The sequence below is a fragment of the Phyllobates terribilis genome, unplaced genomic scaffold (genome assembly GCF_046119375.1).
Source record: "Phyllobates terribilis strain yellow unplaced genomic scaffold, ASM4611937v1 Scaffold_1__5_contigs__length_1240528914, whole genome shotgun sequence".
NCBI classification, from domain to species: Eukaryota; Metazoa; Chordata; class Amphibia; order Anura; family Dendrobatidae; genus Phyllobates; species Phyllobates terribilis.
The window spans coordinates 808586184-808600985 of NW_027362761.1; the positions used below are offsets into that span (position 1 = coordinate 808586184).

A 14802-nucleotide genomic window follows, 5' to 3' on the forward strand; every position below is an offset into this window, starting at 1 on the left:
TCAATGTGTCTGTAAAAAATATTGACTGTCCGTGATTTTTGATAAGCTCTCGAGAAAAACTAAAAATAAAAGTTGGCAACCCTGGTGAGCAGCACTCCTGATATTACCAAGTTATAATTTATAACTATTTCATCTATTATATTAAGTGCAGGAGAAAAGATCATTAGCCTTATTCTTTAGACCACCATTATCTAAAATTTCGATGAGTCTTATAGTCAGGTCACCACCGAAAGCCAATAATGCCATGCTGAAATAAATGCGGCTTTTCAAAACGTAAAAAGTTTTCTTTTTTATTTCATAAATCAATATTACACATGAAAATAAGAAACTCCGTAATATATCTTATTGGAGAAATCAACTTCTCTCTCCTCCAGGACTAATCCTTTCTTCTCAAAATTCTCAATTCACAGGTAAAATCTGTATTCAGTGAAGACAGATTGTTACATTACTGCACATATGTCAAACTCAGGCCCACAGGGTGAGCATATTTGGCCTACGACGACAGGCGGGTCCCCCAGGTACATTTGGCCCACGACGCTGGGCGGGTCTCCCGCCCCTCATCGCACTTTCAACTGTATCGGCATCCTGGATGCCGATACAGTTGAGATCAATGATGGTAAAGAGAGCATCAGCTGACACTTCCTCTCCATCATTCCCCCTCCGCGTCTGACGACTCAGCGCAGTGACTTCATTACAATGTGCCCGCTGTGCCGAGATGTGCAGAGGATCTGAAGACACCATAAAGAGACCAAAGTAGCAGGGGACCAGGCAGGGGTGTGTAGTTATTTTTTTAAATGTAGGGCCCATTATACAGTATGGAGTACTATGTGGGGCGCATTATACAGTATGGAGTACTACGTGGGGCGCATTATTCTGTATGGAGCACTATGTGGGGCCCAATATACTGTATAGAGCACTAGGTGGGGCCCATTATTCTGCATGGAGCACAAGGTGGGGCCCATTATACTGTATGGAGCATTATATGGGCCCATTGTACCGTGTGGAACGCTTTTTGTGGGGCCATTATACTGTATGGAGCACTATGTCAGGTAATTATACTGTATGTAGCACTTTCGTGGCCATTATACTGTATGTAAGGCAATGCAGTGCTCCGTTATACTGAGTGGAGGACTGTGTCTTAATTTTAGTTAATTTAGTGACAAAGTGTATAATGGGTGAAGAAAGGTTGAAAAAAAAAAGACCTGAGTCCATCAAGTTCAACCTATCTATGTACCCATTTGAGGCCCATTACACTGTATGGAGCACTGTGGGGTCATTATACTGTATGGAGCACTCTTTGTGGGCCATTATACTGTATGGAAGGCAATGCAGGGCCCCGTTATACTCTATGGAGCACTATGTGGGGCCCATTATACTGTATGGAGCACTTTTTGTTGCCATTATACTATGTGGGCATTACAGTTGGATAATCATACTGTGATGCGGTCACCATTCTTTTTCGGGGAGGATTGAAGGGGGGGTATATTAGGGTCATCATACCATGAGTGTGGAGGAATTCACTGTGGGGGTATCTTTATGTTTTGAGGTCACTTTGGTTTGCATCATACTTTATTTTCTGTATCATTCAAGGTTTTTATCCTTTGTTATTACATATTTAAAATAGGCCATTGTGCCATATGCTTTTTACTGCTTTTACATAACATATTATATTATTCCAATATTTTATTATAAGATCTATTACACAAAATGTTTTTTGTTCTTGGGATAAGTTTGTTTCCATATGAAAAAGTTCATCATTATATTTGATCAGGAAAAATCTCCTCAATTGCAGACGACATTTTTTTAATAAATGATCAAGGTTGGCCCGCGACTTTGTCCAAGCTTTTAATTTTGGCCCTCTGTGTGTTTGAGTTTGACATCCCTGCATTACTGAGATAGAATTTTATCAGCAGCAACTGTCTTCTCCTATGTAGAGTGGAGAGGGGAGGAGGAGGGAGAAGAAAAAAGGCAGAGCTCCAGCCTCCTCCTTTGCCCTCCCTACATAGAATGTTATAAAAACCAACTACCATCTTCTATATCTCAGTAATGTAAGAATTTGTCTTCACTGAATGCAGAGTCTACCCATGAATTGAGAATTTTGAAAATGATCATTCCAAGAGGAGAAAGAAGCAGATTTCTCTGATAAATACAATGCAAAGGTTTTTATACTCATATACTATTGAGTTATGAAAAAAAAATTAAAACAACAGCTACTCTTTAAACTGTGAAGATCATGGAATGGAGGGCAAAACAGTTTCCAACCCAACATCCCACCAGGTGAAGAACAACCGGGTTACTTGATATCTTTACACTATTTTTAACACAACATAATAGTCAATTTCCAGAAAAGTGAAGAAAATGATAAATATAACGTTGATTCCCAGCAAAAAGTTATCTTTCTATGGTAGGTCTTCATATTCAAGAAATTGTGGTAAACTTACCAGCATTGGTATTGGATCCTTGTAGCAAAACTGTAAGAGTTTCCATTACCACTAATGCCAATTGCCTTTGGTCCTCAGTTGACTGTATTACCGTTGTGGACCCTATCAAAAGCACATTCATGACAAAAATTGTGAACGACACAACTATACAACATACATTTGTCATAAAACATACAAAGGCGTAACTAAAATCTGGAAAGATGGAGATCCACTCAAAAGAGGGGCACTGTCCCCAGTTCATGTGACTGGTGGGGGTCACAGGGATCATACAATTATTAACTATCTTGTGGAAAGGTGATAAATGTTTATTCATGGCCCAACCCATTTAAACAGAGACCTCAAAATAAACCTTCAAAACCTCCTGAAATGCTGAAACTGCAGTCTCTTATGAAGGTTTCTTTAATTTAGCACATAGAAATACAAGATTTTATAGATTCTAGGAGCCAGCGAGACCATTCCAGGAGCCAACTGGACAATTTTAGTGGCCATAGACATCAATAGAAAACCTTTCACATAGTTAGACGTAAATAATACATTTCTTAGGTTGAGTCCAGCAATACATTAGTGTATCTGTTCTAAATAGCATAAATCATTGTGGAGGTTAAGAAAAAAAAGGGAAATCACCAACTTGTACGTGAAACCGTTTCACAACACAGATACTGCACAAGATATGACTCAATGCACTTAAAGTTTTTCTCCAGAATTGATTTGAGTAGATCTAACCATATATTAGTAATACATGTCTAAAGCTACAGTAAAATATTCTTTCGTAATACCACTTCCACTTTACCTTGTTCAATATACGCTTGAGCAGGGTCTTTCAATACAGCAGCATACTTGTGCAAAAGGTTGACCATTACTTCTAAAAGTCCCACCTCTTTGAAGACATCTTTAAAAATGTGGTGGTGCCGAATAAATTTTAAAAGTGTTTTGGTAGCAATAATGCTACAAGAAAAAGAGGTGCTGGACTTTAAAAGGATGCTGACGCTTATCAGCTCTTTGCAAGGGATATAGTTCAAGCTGAAAACTACAAACTCCAGCATCTCAAAGTATTTCACTTGCACATCGGGCACTTTGGTAATCTTCTCGGCAAACTGGGATAGAGTGTGCTGGGATTCCAGAATGAAATAATTGGCATTGTCTGACATGTATATATTGGTGATGGCATCCAGGATGATCTGTGCAAGGTAGCAGGTCTTTGCTTTAAGAAACGCATTCTGGAGGACGGAAAAAGCTTGAATGTTCCTCACACTCAGACCTGAAAGTAGACAAAATATTGTAAATGGTCATCTTAAATGAAACATTGTCGTGCACAACACTCTCCAATAGACCAAGCTGTTTATAAAGATCCTCGTCTACTCTGTATGTAATTGACATTGCATGGTTTTCCATAGCAAACCATTTCAAAAGGACCCACTCTTTTGGTTTACAAAATAGAAAAAAAATTATGGAAAAGTTGGGAAGAGGTCTTCTCAACATTAGCTTGTCCTCAGTTATACTAATTGTCAGCAACCTACACCACAGGCGGCTCCCAGCCTTTGGCGGTATGGTCCACCACAGCTGCCATGAGTTATGACCACCTGCATTGGCTACAATATGAGGTCAACAGTGCCAATGTTGCAGATATAAATTAACCCTCAAACAGTACCCATTTGGATGGTAGGATACCAGGTGTGTCATATTTTACACTAATGTTATTTCCTAATATCTTGTTTATCTGCATTTAAAAGGGAACCTTTCATCAGGATTTACCCCGATAAGACGTTAGAAAGCTAGTAGAAAGCTAATAAAGCTCGTCTAATACTCTTTTCAATGTTGCCTAAATGTACGTATTTAAAAAACGAAGCCTGCAGCCACCTGACTAGTCCAGGACCTCTGTCAATCAAAGTTCCTGCAGGGCAGTATGCCCACTGTAGTGTAACTTACATCCCAGTGTGTGCGGGGAGAGCAGGGAGGCGGAGAAAAAGTCGCCCCTCTTCTCCACCTCCCTGCTCTTCCCGCACACACGGGGATGTCCGGTACACATCTATAAGTGTGTTCCTATTGCGCAGTGGTATTAATTGTCAGCAGTCCTGAACTAGTCCGGTGACCACAGGACTCTGTACAAGCAGTATTCTCCTATTTTGGCAAATTAGAACCATTTATATATTACAAGTCCAGGTAAATAGCCATCAGGAAGGGAAAAATGCTTCTTTTTCCCTGCAGAGGGCACAGGTGGAGAAATGTCCAATTGCCCACAACTTCCCTGGACAAAATTTACCATGGTGCAGGGAAAGCAAATTGGTGTGACAATCCTAAAGGAGGTCACGGGCGATGAGACAACTCCTTTAGTATTTTTGATTGAGAAGATCAGTAAATTAAAAGCAAGACATTACACAAACAAAAAAATAAATCTAAACGATCATAAATAAACTTGGCCATCCAACTTTGCAGAATTTTTTCTTTTTTTTTAAAAACAAGAATTAAAGATGTTTGGGTTGATGTGCCATTATACCGCACAGTAACAACCACAGCGCAACTTTAGCTGCGCAACATTGCAATGTTGGACTGTGAAAGTGCATTTATTAATTGTCTATGATTGCAACAAAAAGTGAGCCATTTGTTTGCTCACCTTATATGAGACGTAATGTTGTGCAACCAACGTTGCTTAGTATACCTTGCATAAATCATAAAATGGGAGCTCAATGGGAGCTAGATCAAGAGTCCCCAACCTGCGGCTTGGGAGCCATATGTGGCTCGCAGATCCATGATGTGAGGCTCCCAGCTGTCTAACAACTTGGTGCATTAGCACAAGTTGCAAGAACCAGCTATGAAGACAAGGTCTCCAGATTGTGACTTTTGTAAGTTGCCCTGCACAGAATGATGCCATTAGTTAGAGTGGTGTTGAAGCTGAATGCGATGGTTTGGTGGGAGTGCTTCATGCAAGAATTAGTCCCAAAAGGGGTGACGTGGGAACCCCTGTATGTAAACAAATTACCCATAAGGGAAGGTGGCACAAGGTGCTTTCTGTGCGAAAGCTTTGGCTGTTATTATATCGGTAATCAGGGCTCTGGGTGACACTATGGTGTGCGCGCTGGATGACCATCTCTCAGAACTGAATGTGGCTTTCAAGGTAAGATAGGTTGAGGACCACTGGACTAGACCATATATCTTACCTTCGGCCCCAAATGATGAGCGTACATTTATTAAAAGTAGCTTGAACGATACTTAACTTTCTGTAAGAAACTGCCAATAAACACCATTTATTTATGCACTACTATGGTTCCATGCCTCCTAACCTCATGAGAGTCACCCATTGCCAAAGACAGGGGTAGATAAATTACTTTCATTATACTGTCTTAAGGAAGTTAAGGAAGAACACTGTGCTGAGAAGTACACCTGATTAATATCTGACAAGGTTATATACCTTTTCATTAACAAACAGCATGAGATTTAGCTAACAGCATAAATCATAATGCAAAAAGTACCTAAAAAGCAAAAACAACCATTCATGGTTATTAAGATTGGAAAGAGTAGTTTAAAGTACATTCTGCAGATAATATACACTAACACTATATTATTATGTGATTTTCTCCCATCACATAAATATGATTATCGATACACTTTTTACGACTCCAAGCTTTGCGCAATTTAACCACGTAGCTCACAGAATCTAAATAGATAACATATACAAGGAGGTTATAATTTGGCAAAAAAAGCAAACAAACACATGGAAATTCAGTTTCTTACCTTTTCCAGCAGGCTGCGGGACAGCAAAGCCTGGCAACAAAAAAGGTGCCCCTGTGGTTAAACCGGCTGGTTTCAGTTCATTGACACCGTATGTTGTTAGAGAAGTAATTAGGTTAACCAAGTCCTTCAGTGCGTCTTTGGATTCGTTCTCTTTAGCTTGTTCTAGCCTACAGGAAAGACAGCATTACATTTCCTTCATGCAGCATGCATTTAATAGCACCTAAATATAGAGCACAATATGATTTCTTAGCGGAAAAAGACATATGGTGCTGGGGGAACAAGCATATAGTTTTATAGATATACTTTTCAGTCTACACAAAAACATGTTGAAGTGTCTGCACCTAACACATTTACAATATCATGTTCTATACAATACACAGAAGATCGGCCATTTTGAATGAATATCCTTTTATAGCTTATTTTTATTTTCTATACATATCGAAAGCATGACTGTGGTGTCCATTTTGGTGAAGTCGGAATAAAATTGACCGACTCATAAAATATATAATAAATTTGGTACAGTAGTTCAACGCAGTTTATGGGGAATATTTTTACATAAGAATTTGGGAAAGTTATAAAGTGTTCTATAAATGTCTGTCTTATTCCTGATCTAAGGGTCTAGACTTTTAGCCGAGATTAATCTGTGCTGCAGTTTATGTATATGATTAGTAGTGAAGCTCCTCCTCTACAGATAAGGGGAAAAAGAAAAAAAAAAACAGACAGGGAAGGAATGCCTGCACTCATCTCAGAACTGCTGGAGTGAACAGGAAAGCAGGATTAAGAACAAAAAAGAACATGTTCTTGCTATTATAACTGAAAATGCTTCAAATATTATAAGTAAAATTAAACTGATGAATGAGAATAATGAAGGTGAACAGCAGCTAGAACAACATTTCAGATTCAGTATGTTGAAGATAGAAGGCCACAGTCCTGTTCCCATAACGGAGGAACAAACAGATATTACTAAAGTAGAACAGCAAAATGATTCTTTACAATTATATGATCTTGTTAAAGCTGCTTCACACCTCTCTCCTATTCATCACATGCGCGGTGTTGTGCACAAGCTGCAAATGGCAATAAGAGATAGTCTGCAAGAGGGACATGCTGCAACTCTGATTAGCAAAGTGAGGAAATTGGCTATTGCTGCCAGAACACCTAAAATTTATTCCATCTTGAAGAGATGTGCTGGAAAAGGGGCAATTGTGGAATTACAAAATTTTTCACTTGCTTTCAAAGAAGTAGAAGAGTTCAGTTGTTCATCAAAACTGACTGTGCACTAGGCAATTCCTTTATACCCTGAAATTGTTAGAGATGTTGCTCATGTGATTACTGCTTTGCCACCAACCAAAAGTTAGTGTAGAGAGGTTGTTCTCTAGCGTTAAAATTAGGTTAGATTTGAGGGCATCTATAAAGTTGTATTCCAATAAATACATTTAACGTTCTATCTAAATAGCTTGGTTATTGTATCATAATAATGATTAAAAACCTGATGTTTTCATTTTACCACAGTAAATTTATCACTTAAACTTAAACATGAGCCATGTATGAGGGAATCGGAATCTGAGTCGGAGTCGTGGAGTCGAAGTTGGAGTCAGTGTCAAGGAAATTGAGGAGTCGGAGATTTGGCTTACCAACTCCACAGTCAGATCGAAAGTTGCTGATCACATACACAAATTACCCAATTGTCTCAAAAGAAGATGGCCAAGATTCAGTTTGTTCGTTTTACATACAGTTGAAGTGTTAGCTTCTTTTATTAAATATTCTATATAATATTACACGTTAATCCATCCAACCATTTGTATTCTAAATAATGAGGAAGAACGAAAGTACAATGTTAAAAGAGCCCGTGTGACATAATCCGATACCTTCTCACTGATGCATATTAAAATGGAAGAACAAATTCTCAAAAAAGTCCTTTGTGGGGGTTATAATGAAAAAGTAAATGAGATAGTAGACGTAGAGGGCTCAGTAGAAGAATGAATTTCAAGCTATGCATTGATTAAAAGGGAAGCCATCATTAAAAAATTAACAATTATTTAAATCAATTTATCTATCTATTCTGGAATTAATCTTTATATAGAAAAAAATAACAATTTTCACACTGGCCACTAGGACTTTTCCCAAAAAGAAAAGTTGAGAAGAGTTTACAGCAGTTTCCTTATCAGCAGAGGCAGGGGTTAAAATGGCAGGAAACCCTTTTGTACACGGCTGATTAATAATAATAATCTTGTGTTATTATATCAAATAGAAACTGGTGGCAGCTCTTCCAGGCCGACTAGGCTCTGCTTCACTGGAGCTAGTGAATGGAGCCTCTCCGCCTGTCATGGTTGTGGGCGAGTGTGGTGCCGCGTCAGTGACTGGGTGGGCCTCCTCTTCTCACTCCCTGCTGCCTCCCTGTACCCGTGTGGACAGGGAGTGTCTGTGCATAAAGTACCAACCTGACCTTACTCGTCCCTCAGGGGGGTGCGGAACGTCATGTAGGTGCAGAAGGCAGATCCGTACCACGGTCTCCGACTGACATAACTGTGACATCAGGTGGGAGGCGGGGTGGGGATCAATCACAAGAGGTGGCAGCAGAAAGGATCTGCGGGGTCTCCCTTCAGCAGTTCCTTTCCACAAGATCCACCAATCATGTCACAACTGACCCTGCTCCCCCTCCCTTCACAATGATCTTTGCACAGGCTCATTAGATACTTCAATATAAAAGTTAGGGTTGGGGTATGATCATTGTGGCTACATACATTTGTTGTTTCCTGAAACAAGATGAAGTTAAAAAAAGTTTATATATATGTATACATACACACAGTACAGACAAAAGTTTGGACACACCTTCTCATTTTAAGATTTTTCTGTATTTTCATGACTATGAAAATTGTACATTCACACTGAAGGCATCAAAACTATGAATTAAAACATGTGGAATTAAATACTTAACAAAAAAGTGTGAAACAACTGAAAATATGTCTTATATTCTAGGTTCTTCAAAGTAGCCACCTTTTGCTTTGATGACTGCTTTGCACACTCTTGGCATTCTCTTGATGAGCTTCAAGAGGTAATCACCGGAAATGGTTTTCCAACAATCTTGAAGGAGTTCCCAGAGATGCTTAGCACTTGTTGGCCCTTTTGCCTTCACTCTGCGGTCCAGCTCACCCCAAACCATCTCAATTGGGTTCAGGTCTGGTGACTGTGGAGGCCAGGTCATCTGGCGTAGCACCCCATCACTCTCCCTCTTGGTCAAATAGCCCTTACACAGCCTGGAGGTGTGTTTGGGGTCATTGTCCTGTTGAAAAATAAATGATGGTCCAACTAAACGCAAACCGGATGGAATAGCATGCCGCTGCAAGATGCTGTGGTAGCCATGCTGGTTCAGTATGCCTTCAATTTTGAATAAATCCCCAACAGTGTCACCAGCAAAGCACCCCAACACCATCACACCTCCTCCTCCATGCTTCACGGTGGGAACCAGGCATGTAGAGTCCATCCGTTCACCTTTTCTGCATTGCACAAAGACACGGTGGTTGGAACCAAAGATCTCAAATTTTGACTCATCAGACCAAAGCACAGATTTCCACTGGTCTAATGTCCATTCCTTGTGTTCTTTAGCCCAAACAAGTCTCTTCTGCTTGTTGCCTGTCCTTAGCAGTGGTTTCCTAGCAGCTATTTTACCATGAAGGCCTGCTGCACAAAGTCTCCTCTTAACAGTTCTTGAAGAGATGTGTCTGCTGCTAGAACTCTGTGTGGCATTGACCTGGTCTCTAATCTGAGCTGCTGTTAACCTGCAATTTCTGAGGCCGGTGACTCGGATAAACTTATCCTCAGAAGCAGAGGTGGCTCTTGGTCTTCCTTTCCTGGGGCGGTCCTCAGGTGAGCCAGTTTCTTTGTAGCTCTTGATGGTTTTTGCAACTGCACTTGGGGACACTTTCAAAGTTTTCCCAATTTTTCAGACTGACTGACCTTCATTTCTTAAAGTAATGATGGCCACTCGTTTTTCTTTACTTAGCTGCTTTTTTCTTGCCATAATACAAATTCTAACAGTCTATTCAGTAGGACTATCAGCTGTGTATCCACCTGACTTCTGCACAACACAACTGATGGTCCCAACCCCATTTACAAGGCAAAAAATCCCACTTATTAAACCTGATAGGGCACACCTGTGAAGTGAAAACCATTTCCGGTGACTACCTCTTGAAGCTCATCAAGAGAATGCCAAGAGTGTGCAAAGCAGTCATCAAAGCAAAAGGTGGCTACTTTGAAGAACCTAGAATATAAGACATATTTTCAGTTGTTTCACATTTTTTTGCTAAGTATATAATTCCACATGTGTTAATTCATAGTTTTGATGCCTTCAGTGTGAATGTACAATTTTCATAGTCATGAAAATACAGAAAAAAATCTTTAAATGAGAAGGTTGTGTCCAAACTTTTGGTCTGTAAGGACAGGCAACAAGCAGAAGAGACAAGTTTTGGCTAAAGAACACAAGGAATGGACATTAGACCAGTGGAAATCTGTGCTTTGGTCTAATGAGTCCAAATTTGAGATCTTTGGTTCCAACCACCGTGTCTTTGTGCGACGCAGAAAAGGTGAATGGATGGACTCTACATGCCTGGTTCCCACCGTGAAGCATGGAGGAGGAGGTGTGATGGTGTGGGGGTGCTTTGCTGGTGACAGTGTTGGGGATTTATTTAAAATTGAAGGCATACTGAACCAGCATGGCTACCACAGCATCTTGCAGCGGCATGCTATTCCATCTGGTTTGCGTTTAGTTGGACCATCATTTATTTTTCAACAGGACAATGACCCCAAACACACCTCCAGGCTGTGTAAGGGCTATTTGACCAAGAGGGAGAGTGATGGGGTGCTACGCCAGATGACCTGGCCTCCACAGTCACCAGACCTGAACCCAATTGAGATAGGTTGGGGTGAACTGGACCGCATAGTGAAGGCAAAAGGGACAACAAGTGCTAAGCATCTCTGGGAACTCCTTCAAGATTGTTGGAATACCATTTCCGGTGACTACCTCTTGAAGCTCATCAAGAGAATGCCAAGAGTGTGCAAAGCAGTCATCAAAGCAAAAAGGTGGCTACTTTGAAGAACCCACATACAGTACATACACACTATATAATATATATATATATATATATATATATATATATATATATATATATATATATATATATATATATATATATATATATATATATATATATACACACATACACATACACACATACATACACACACGTGGTCAAAATTGTTCGTACCCCTGATTTAATGAAAGAAAAACCCACAATGGTCTCAGAAATAACTTAAATCTGACAAAAGTAATAGTAAATTAAAAATCTATGAAAATGAGCAAATGAAAGTCAGACATTGCTATTTAACCCTGCTTCCACAGAATTTAAAAAAAAATTAACCTCATGAAATCGGCCTGGACAGAAATGATGGTACTCTTAACTTAATATTTTGTTGAACAACCTTTTGAGGCAATCACTGCAATCAAACGATTCCTGTAACTGTCAATGAAACTTCTGCACCTCTCAACAGGTATTTTGGCCCACTCCTCATGAGCAAACTGCTCCAGTTGTCTCAGGTTTGAAAGTTGCCTTTTCCAGACTGCATGTTTCAGCTCTTTCCAAAGATGCTCAATAGGATTTAGGTCAAGGCTCATAGAAGGCCACTTCAGAATAGTCCAATGTTTTCCTCTTAGCCATTCTTGGGTGTTTTTAGTTGTGTGTTTGGGTCATTATCCTGTTGCAAGACCCATGACCTGCAACTGACACTGGGCAGCACATTTCTCTCTAGAATCCCTTGATAGTCTTGAGATTTCATTGTGCCCTGCACAGATTTAAGACACCCTGTGCCAGATGCAGCAAAGCAGCCCTAGAACATAACAGAGCCTTCTCCATGTTTCACAGTAGGGACAGTGCTCTTTTCTTGACATGCTTCATTTTTCTGTCTGTGAACATAGAGCTGATGTGCCTTGCCAAAAACTTCAATTTTTGTCTCATCTGTCCATAGGACATTCTCCCAGAAGCTTTGTGGCTTGTCAACATGTAGTTTGGCAAATTCCAGTCTGGCTTTTTTATGATTTTTTTTCAACAATGGTGTTCTCCTTGGTCGTCTCCCATGAAGTCCACTTTGGATCAAACAACGACGGATGGTGCGATCTGACACTGTTGTTGCACCTTTAATCTCTTTATAAGTTATCCTGGGCTCTTTTCTTACCATTCGTATTATCCGTCTCTATGATTTGTCATCAATATTCCTCCTGCGGCATCGTCCAGGGAGGTTGGCTACAGTCCCATGGAGCTTACATTTCTGAATATGTGCAACTGTAGTCACAGGAACATCAAGCTGCCTGGAGATGGTCTTATAACCTTTACCTTTAACATGCTTGTCTATAATTTTCTTTCTAATCTCCTGAGACATCTCTTTCCTTTGCTTCCTCTGGTCCATGTTGAGTGTGGTACACACCATGTCACCAAACAGCACAGTGAGTATCTGTAGCCCTATATACAGGCCACTGACTGATTAAAAGATTGTAGACACCTGTGATGCTAACTAGTGGACACAACTTGATTTAACATGTCTCTTTTGTCACATTATTTTCAGGGGCACCATCATTTCTGTCCAGGCCTATTTCATGAGTTTAATTTTTTTTTAAATTCTGTGGAAGCAGGGTTAAATAGCAATGTCTGACTTTCATTTGCTCATTTTCAGATTCAAGTTATTTCTGTGACCATTGTGGGTTTTTCTTTCATTAAATGAGGGGGACCAACAATTTTGACCACGTGTGTATATAAGAATGTTTTGGAACACCACCATTTAACTAATACTCACAGTGGATGCCAGGCCTCTAAGCAATTTGTCCAAATTGTTACATACTAGTAGATATACAACCCCTGGCAAAAATTATGGAATCACCGGGCTCGTTGGATGTTCATTCAGTTGTTTAATGTTGTTGAAAAAAAACAGATCACAGACAAGGCACATAACTAAAGTCATTTCAAATGGCAACTTTATGGCTTTAAGAAACACTAAAAGAAATCAAGAAAAAAATGTGGTATGCAGTAAGGGTAATTTTTTTCAGACCAAGCAGAGGGAAAAAAAATATGGAATCACTCAATTCTGAGGAAATAATTATGGAATCACCCTGTAAATTTTCATTTCCAAAACTAACACTTGCATCAAATTAGATCTGCTCGTTAGTCTGCATCTAAAAAGGAGTGATCACACCTTGGAGAGCTGTTGCACCAAGTGGACTGATATGAATCATGGCTCCAACAGGAGAGATGACAATTGAAACAAAGGAGAGGATTATCAAACTCTTAAAAGAAGGTAAATAATCAGGCAGTGTTGCAAAAGATGTTGGTTGCTCACAAACAGCTGTGTCTAAAATCTGGACCAAATACAAACAACATGGGAAGGTTGTTAAAGGCAAACATACTGGTAGACCAAGGTAAGAGATCAAAGCGTAAAGACCGGAAACTTAAAGCAATATGTCTACAAAACAGGAAATGCACAACAAAACAAATGAGGAACGAATGGGAGGAAACTGGAGACAATGTCTGTGACCGAACTGTAAGAAACCGCCTAAAGGAAAAGGGATTTACATACAGAAGGCTAAACATAAGCCATCATTAACACCTAAACAGAAAAAAACAAGGTTACAAAGGGCTAAGGAAAAGCAATCGTGGACTGTGGATGACTAGATGATAGATCATATTCAGTGATGAATCGCGAATCTGCATTGGGCAAGGTGATGATGCTGGAACTTTTGTTTGGTGCCGTTCCAATGAGATTTATAAAGATGACTGCATGAAGAGAACATGCAAATTTCCAGTCATTGATGATATGGGGCACCATGTCAGGTAAAGGCACTGGGGAGATGGCTGTCATTACATCTTCAATAAATGCCAAAGTTTAAACTGATATTTTGGACAGTTTTCTTATCCCATCAATTGAAAGCATGTTTGGGGATGATGACATCATTTTTCAAGATGATAATGCATCCTGTCATAGAGCAAAAACTGTGAAAACATTCCTTGAAAGAAGACACATAAGGTCAATGTCATGGCTTGCTAATAGTCCTGATCTCAATCCAATTGAAAATCTTTGGTGGATGTTGAAGAAAATGGTCCATGACAAGGCTTCAACCTGCAAAGCTGATCTGGCAACAGCAATCAGAGAAAGTTGGAGCCAGATTGATGAAGAGTACTGTTTGTCACTCATTAAGTCCATGCCTCAGAGACTGCAAGCTGTTATTAAAGCCAGAGGTGGTGCAACAAAATACTAGTGATGTATTAGAGCGTTCTTTTGTGTGTTTGTTTTTCATGATTCTATAATTTTTTCCTCAGAATTGAGTGATTCCATAATTTTTTCCCTATGCTTGGTCTGAAAAAAATTACCCTTACCGAGGACCACATTTTTTTTCTTGATTTATTTTAGTGTTTCTTAAAGCCATAAAGTTGCCATTTGAAATGACTTTAGTTTTGTGCCATGTCTGTGATCTGCTTTTTTTCAACAACATTAAACAACTGAATGAACATCCTCCGAGTCCGGTGATTCCATAATTTTTGCCAGGGGTTGTAGAAGGAAGGGAGCACTCCAATATCAAAGACGTTTTGAAAAA

At 39.6% G+C, this 14802-nt stretch overlaps 1 protein-coding gene across 7 annotated transcripts in view; it reads right to left on the minus strand.

The window, feature by feature from the left end:
- WDFY3 (WD repeat and FYVE domain containing 3) overlaps positions 1-14802 on the minus strand; it is a 353725-nt gene that overhangs the window by 162847 nt on the left and 176076 nt on the right. For all 7 annotated transcript variants that reach the window (XM_073637114.1, XM_073637120.1, XM_073637116.1 and 4 more), the window contains 3 exons: positions 6171-6337; positions 3232-3699; positions 2442-2543 (listed from right to left, as the gene is read on the minus strand). In XM_073637114.1, the coding sequence (XP_073493215.1) occupies positions 2442-2543; positions 3232-3699; positions 6171-6337 (737 nt within the window). The remainder of the gene's footprint in view (positions 1-2441; positions 2544-3231; positions 3700-6170; positions 6338-14802) is intronic.